Here is a 7,984-nt window from a genome sequence, read left to right on the forward strand (position 1 = left end):
ACGTTTTACCCATACAGCCCTAGAGATGACATTTCCTTACCATTCAGGACCTCAATGTTTTCTTTCACAGAGTCCTGTTAGGGAGGACCTTGACGGCTACCCGGCCTCGTTCCCCATCACTCGGCCCCTCGGGTTCTTGCAAAACGTCCGCAGCTTTTTCGTCCAGGAGAGCTTCAGCCGGGCCAGCCTCCCCAGGCAAGAGTCGTCTGTTGATCTCTTGGAACAGTCCACTCCGGAGGAAGACAACTCGTCGACAGAGGAGCTCACGTCTGATTGACGATGGCCTCGAAACTACACAAAAGTAAAACGCGCACAAATTAGAGAGTAGGTCGTGATATGACGTCACTTGTCTGTGATACACAGGGTTGTCAAGGACGCTGTCCCCATTCCTTTTTTTGAACATCCGGTTAGGACGATATTCTGACATACAATTTGTGTGGAAATAGGTCAATGACATCATTGATATTCTTTCTGCATTTGGATTATATGCTTGAATAACTTTGGACCCTTTGTGGATTTCATGACAATAAGCCGTTAGACAATTTTTTTTTGATTTCTCAGTTGTAAATTTGTGTGTTCTTATATAATTTGTCATTCAAAGAAATATCTGGACTTCTCTGTTCAAGTCTCCCACAGGAGGGTAAGACGAATGTAAGTATGTTTGTTTCTTGAATTTCTGTTCAATTTCACATTTTGAAATATGCATTATTTGTTTCGTTTCTTTTTTAAAAGAGTTACTTCTTTTTAATTGATCACATATGTTCATTAATGTATGATTCATAGCCTTGAGATTTGTTATTGTAAAGAAATTGATTCGCAAGAAGAAATCCAATCCTAAAAGAGAGAGAGAGTGAGAGAGTTTATTTAGGCTTAGGAACTATTACTTCATTTAGATTTATATATCAATTGCTGTGCTGAATTATTATTTTTAAAATTAATCTTGATTCTCCCGTCCACCCATCCTACAACAACAAAAAATAAAATAAAATAATATTTCTAAACATAAATGAAATACAAACAATAGAACATTAATGTCAGTGAGTGTTACTTTCTGTAAGCTAAAATCATCAATTTTATTGGTTCCCGGTCATTTCATCCCCTGGTTACTTCATCCCCCGGTCATTTCGTCCCCTGATCATTTCATCCTCTGGTCATTTCATCATAAGTCAAAGCCTTAACAGCACAATTAAACAATGAAAAAAGAAAAATATTTAATTGGGCATGAAATGGCCGTGGGATGAAATGACCGGTCACCATTTTATTTTTTTAATGGACTAACACTTTCTACCTTGTATGAGTCAATTTTCCTTTTTGTCTTACAAAATTAAACGTATACAGAGGCACAGAGAAACAATTTCGTTTTTTTAATTATATTTATTTAGTAGGTCGAACTGAAGAAATATGGCAGCTGATGTATCTGGTCACATTGACAGGGGGGGGGGGGGGGAAGTTTCTAACTTATTTTCCATATCTAGAATTATTTATTGATTAACCCCTTCCACCCCGACCCAGCTTTCCCTGTCGAATCCGTTTTTTTGTAGTGTAATATAAATAATATTTTGATTCAGTTCATTCCCTCCCCTTCCCCCTCCCAGGTCACCTCACGCATCCCACACTCACACATCTCACACATCTCACACACACTCACACATCCCCCCCACACACACCCCACACACTTCCATACCTATGCTCAAATCTCAAGTACTGAAAGACAACCCGATATTTGCTCAGTGGAGACTACTCTAGATTTGAATGATCTAACCTTGTTTAGCCATAACATATGCAAACATTTAAATGTATACAAGTATATACGGGCTACATTAACATAACACACATATAGAGGCACACACACACACCTGGTCGAACGCTCAAGGGAATAAAGGACTCGGAACATAATAGCTCAATATTTATTATATAACACCTTCAATAACTCTTTCATTTTATAATATATCTTATATATAAACTAACAATCTTTTGAAAAATGTTATGTAACAGGGCATAGTCTTACCAAGTGGCATTTTGGGTTAGTTTGGAAAAATAGCTTTTAACACAATTTCTCGTCAATAACTGTGGCAATATAGATTCAGTGCAAACTCAAGAGTTTCTTGTGATGTCAGACACTGTGTTTGTCTAAATACTGACTTTGTGAGTTTTGCACTTAGTCTAAATACTGACTTTGTGAGATTTGCACTTTGTCTAAATACAGACTTTGTGAGATTCTAAATACAGACTTTGTGAGATTTTGCACTTTGTCTAAATACAGACTTTGTGAGATTTGCACTTTGTCTAAATACAGAATTTGTGAGATTTGCACTTTGTCTAAATACAGACTTTGTGAGATTGACACTCTGAGTTTGTGAAATGAAATCTAACATTTGACCTCACTGAACAGATTTAATTTATATGTTTCATGTTTATTACAATTTTGTATTTTCTTTAATTGTTAAACTGTAATAATTACTGATTGTATTCAAACGCTTTTGCTTAGATGCTTGGCAGATCTTTGTAATTGCTGAATTAAGTCGCTTAGACATTGCCAAGCTCTTGTGGGACAAGTCAATAAATTGTTTAAAGTCTGAATGACTAATTCTTATTTTGGCTTGCCTTTAATTCTTATTTTGGCTTGCCTTTACCAGTTACGTTGGTTTTTTATCTTTGGCCTTAATTTGAAAAAAAAAATTTCATGTGATCCTACACCAGCCTTTTTATTTTTTTAAATCTTATTTTGTGGCCTTAATTTTTTTTTAGGATCTTTGGGTTTGACACTACGTCGCCTCGGCTTTTAACAAGGTGATAAGAAAACTGTCGGCCTGTAATAAAAAAAAAATAATTTTAATAGAACTATTTTCACGGGACTATTTTTTCTTTTGACCTATTTTTGTTATCGCGGATGTGCATGGCGAGGTAGTGCGTGATGAATTATGCAAAAAAAAAAGTGTTGTTTTATATATGGTCGTCCTTCTTATCAAGCGCGTGACAAAAACCATTCAGTCATCTACGATCCAAAGGGACTGATCGATAACAATCATACATTGATCACTGCATCGTAAAACAACGAAGCCATTGTCAATAGCTTATTTATTCCACCTAGGACCCAACCACAATGGCACGTGGAGGTCAATAATTCTACATGCTGAACTATGGGCCGAAGAGCGTACTTACGGGCCTTCATTCTAGGGCTCTTTGCCACCACGTGATGAGTCCATTTGCCATCACGTGGTAAGTCCAATGGTCATCATGTCCAATTGCCCTTATCTTCAGAAATGGTCAATGTTGCCACCTTAGCAATTCCATCTTGTTAACAGCTTGTTTATACTGTTTTTATAATAATATAACCTTTCCAGCCAGCATCATAGACGCCCCATGTTATCATAATATACCATCAGCTTACCATCATAATATACCATCAGCTAACCATCATAATACTATCGGCGATCACTACTTTTGTCTTTATGCAAAAAAGCAGCACATCTATATTTATATACATTGTAACTTTTGAAGCTTTTTTTTTTTTTTTAGTGCCGGACTTACTGTTCAGTCAAATAGGCCTTCACCAGATAAATGTTATGGACATTTACAAATGACTTTTTGCTGTGTATTGCTGTTGCTTTTGTGTATGTTAGAAATTAATTTAAAAACAATGTAAAAAAAATATATGATGGCAATTAGTTTTGAATCATTGAAATTTAGTGCCATAATTTTTATCTACATTTTTTTGTGTGAAGGTCTACAAGAAATTGAGTAAACCCGGCTGTGTATTTTTTTACAATGTGATGCGTCGCGTGGCAGTGCCTGCCCATCGTGACGTCATGAGTCAGTTTCAAAATCATGGAATTTTTATTCTACAGCATGAGGTGATCTAAACTATTTCATTACATTTTTTTTTTTTTTTTTAAAGATTGAAATGGTAAAAAGTACACTTTTAATAATTATAACTGTGACGAGTGATGAAAATATTTACATAAATGTAAAATTATCTGAAAGTAGGGTATACTTAAATACACGAAGCTTTGTATAATTTGCATTTTATTTTCGGATTATTATTATTTAAATTGTTATTGCTGTTTGAATCACGCTAAATACAAAAACATAGAAAGACTTCTTTACAACCAAGATTATTTTGAGAGAGAGAGAGAGAGACTATTACAAGAACGCCCTCTGTGGAATAAAAATTCCGGGTTTTTAATTTAACCCTAGTCTCACTTGTCTTTCTTGAAAGTCACCGGAATTGGGATATCGGGAAATCCCTTAAACTAATTATAGTATTACTAACCACTTGACGTCATACATTGTATCAACTGGCAGCTTTCATTCATAATTTTTTTTTTGTTGGTTTGCAAAGACATAGCCACATATATTTTTTTATTTACATATCATTATTTGATTAATTTTTCGTGTGTTTTTTAAAAATTGTTTATTAAAATTGTATATTATACTTGTAAGTAAGTTTTATGTGGGTTTTTTTTTGTATGTCTTATTTTTATTTATTTTGTAATGGGGTTTGAACTCATGCTCTTTAAACATTGGCCTCGTTGTGTGGTCATTATTTGGTCGCCTCTTAAAGGCTATGGTTAAAAGCATGGGATCCTTTTTTTTTTTTTTATAAAGTAGACTTTGTCTTCGGGCTCAATTTAAACTCAATCTTTTTCACTAAGCTGATATTTTAGCCATTTTCTGGGAATTTTATTTTCATGCTCAACATTTACCTGGCCAAGTCACGTGATGTCGGCGTGAACCTGCCAGGAAAGTTAATAACCCAAGGAGAGTTTAAAATACCTAATTAAATAGAACAGGAACAGTTGTAATGTAAAAGATTAGAAGATAATATAGTGATAGACTTTAGAGTATAGTAATAATATTAAATTGAACTCTTTCTGTAATTCTAAATATTAAGATTTGGAATAAAACAATTATAAACAAAGGTTTTGCCATTTCTATAGTTTTCTCTTTACATGTGTAAATATAATATATTATGGCAATTGATATCAAATAAAATTTTCTTGATGTATTTTATCTGGTCAATGACATAAAGATCAATCACAAAAAATTATTTCTCGCTTGACAAAAACTATAATCGTAAATAAAAAAAAAGACTCCCCGAACATCAGTGGACCTTTAAGCGCAAATCTTTAGCAAAATGGTAAGAACAATGTTATGCTATAGTTATTTTTTGTATATCCAAACCACCTTATCTGTAACCTAGCAACAACTTTAAAAAAAAAAATAATCTGTTATGTCTCTACACACGCCATGAACACGTGACTATAATTTCCAGCCAAAAATTAAAGTTTGACTGAAACTGTACAGAATGAGTAGCCATTTTATTTTTATGAATGCTTTTTTTTTCAAATGTTAGTTTTATGTTTATTTGTTGCTTAGTAAGCAATTTTGGTGTTTGTTTTTTGGTCTGTTCCTTTTTGATGGAACGCCATTGGCTCGAAGAATGTTTTGTGATTCAACTTTTACCTTCATTTAATCATTTCATTTTGGATGCCATCTTGTTTTACTTTGGAGAGTCTCTTGTATATAATGAGCATTCACGTAGTGACACGTTTACTGGACGTAGTGACATTAATTGGACGAATTGACATTAATTGGATGAAGTGACATTTACTGGACGTAGTCACATTTACTGGACGTAGTGACATTTATTGGACGTAGTCACATTTACTGGACGTAGTGACATTTACTGGACGTAGTGACATTTACTGGACGCAGTGACATTTATTGGACGTAGTGACATTTATTGGATGATGTGACATTTACTTGACGTAGGTACATTTACTGGACTTAGTGACATTGACTAAGCGTAGTGACTATTACTTAACGGAATGACATTTACTGAACATAACCTAACTACGGACATAAACACACACACACACACACACAGACATAAACACTTGTGCACTTGAATTGAACATTCACCTTTGTGTTCCAAAACCTAAATAACTTTTCATTTCAGACATTATCACATGTGTTACTTTAATATGTTTTACTTACATGTGATTATATTATTATTTTTTTTTTACATTCGTTATTTTGCCTTCAAACCAATGTTATTGGAAGTATTCCCTTTTTTTTTCTTTAAATTTTTCAATCAATGAATTGTTTCACTGACAGTGGATATAATACTTTGACTATGAAATGTATAGCTACATGTTTAATAGTGCTGAGACCATTGTATGTGTTCTTAAACAGCCATGTCCATGGAGTTACCTGCTCCCTCCTAAACCTGCTCAGCAGACGTCACACATTATGCTCATATCAGAACATGAGTTCGTTGCAAAAAAATTTTTTCTAAATATAGAATTTCAGTTTGAAATTCACGAAGGGGAGACAATTATGAAAAACTTGAAATAAACATTTTAAAAGGAACAAACTCAATTTATGTTTTATTTCTTTCGTTATTTTTTTATTTTTTATTAACTTTGTTTCGTTTTTGAATGTATGTGTGTGTAAGGACCACAGACCTATAAATATAATATCTAGACTGGACATGGAGATCTTTTAAATCTACAAATGTGATCACCTTCGAAAAAACTGAAACAAGGCGTTGTTTTTGTAAAGTAGTTTTAGGAAGTACAATATTATTTACAACCCCAACCTATGTAACATATTGTTACATCTCTCCTACTATCCAGGCTCTCTTCAAACTGCACCACACGACACAACGAACTTAAACAACCTCACAACTCAGGGCTCCAAAGTATCAGTCAGTTTAATTTCAAATACATCGCAATTGGCAACAACATTAAAACACCGTCTTTCCAAAAACCTAGTCTTGCTCCGCCTGACTTCACACACCGTGATGGTTCTCGCCTCGTACTGGTCACATCGCGAGGTAACGTGAAGTCTTTCTAACACACTCGCTCTTATATAGTGTCTCTACTGGCTTCTCGAACCTTCTTGACCACTCCAGTTGATCACTTTCGCCGTGACTTGCGTGCGTAATATTTACGACACTGGTCCTCGCCGAACTGGCGTGTACTGTCACTGGTCTCGGTTGACCGCTCGTCCTACGCTAAACTGTGGCGATTTGGGTAGGCCAAAACACACAGCACCACCCCCATCTGTGCCACCACCAGGTTTACAACAATATAATTTAATTTTTAGATCTAGATCTAGTAATTGAACATAAAAAATAAGAGCATTCTCGTCTCATAATTAGTATTTTACAATTTTTAGATACATAATCTTGAAAGGTTATCTATCTATGTAAATGTACATAAGATGATTAAAATCAACAGACTTGAATTATTTACATCTAGGATTTTCAAATCATGACCTCAATGGAAACCAACAGGAAATGGCTTTATTTCATAGATTTGCGTTCTGTAATTAATAGCAATAGCCAATTCTATTTAAAATCCGCAAAAAAGGTATTGTATTATTTCTAAACTTTGAAAACTGAAGATCATTACTTTTCTAAGACAGAAGAGATCGATTTTCCTAGATTCGGGGCGACTTCCCTTACAAGTGAAGAAAGAGTTACGTGTATAACTATCTAAATATATAGGTCTGTGATCTGATCATTATCAGATATGGATTTATTTCCATATTGCAGTCTTGGTGGAGACGAACGAATCCTTTGTTTGTTTTTTTTATTAAAAATCTTAACACGTTAGAATTTAATAAAAATTCCAGAACAATGTGGCTTCAATAAAAAGGCCAGCCCAATGAAGCTTTAATAAAAAAAAGTCCAGAACAAAGAGGCTTCAAAAAAAAAAAAAGCCAGATCAATGAGGCTTCAATAAAAAAAAAGCCAGATCAATGAGGCTTCAATAAAAAAAAGCCAGATCAATTAGGCTTCAATAAAAAAAAAAGCCAGATCAATGAGGCTTCAATAAAAAAAAAGCCAGATCAATGAGGCTTCAATAAAAAGGCTATATCAATGACGCTTCCATAAAAGGCCAGAACAGTCAGCATTCAAATGTTGAAACTATCCTACAATCAACAGTACAATTAGGCTTTTCGTAAATAATGC

The 7,984-nt window shown here is 34.2% G+C and overlaps 1 protein-coding gene across 3 annotated transcripts in view; it reads left to right on the top strand.

Annotated features, from left to right (window-relative positions):
* The window catches only part of LOC106054239 (uncharacterized), a 41,578-nt gene extending 35,194 nt beyond the window's left edge, over nt 1-6,384 (top strand). For 2 of the 3 annotated variants that reach the window (XM_056023076.1, XM_056023077.1), the window contains exon 4: nt 71-6,384. In XM_056023076.1, coding sequence (XP_055879051.1) covers nt 71-277 — 207 coding nt within the window. In that variant the 3' untranslated portion in view covers nt 278-6,384. The remainder of the gene's footprint in view (nt 1-70) is intronic. The other variant, XR_008776895.1, reaches the window with a different exon arrangement.
* The last annotated feature ends 1,600 nt before the right edge of the window (nt 6,385-7,984 follow it).

Source organism: Biomphalaria glabrata, chromosome 3 (genome assembly GCF_947242115.1).
Source record: "Biomphalaria glabrata chromosome 3, xgBioGlab47.1, whole genome shotgun sequence".
Taxonomy (NCBI): domain Eukaryota; kingdom Metazoa; phylum Mollusca; class Gastropoda; family Planorbidae; genus Biomphalaria; species Biomphalaria glabrata.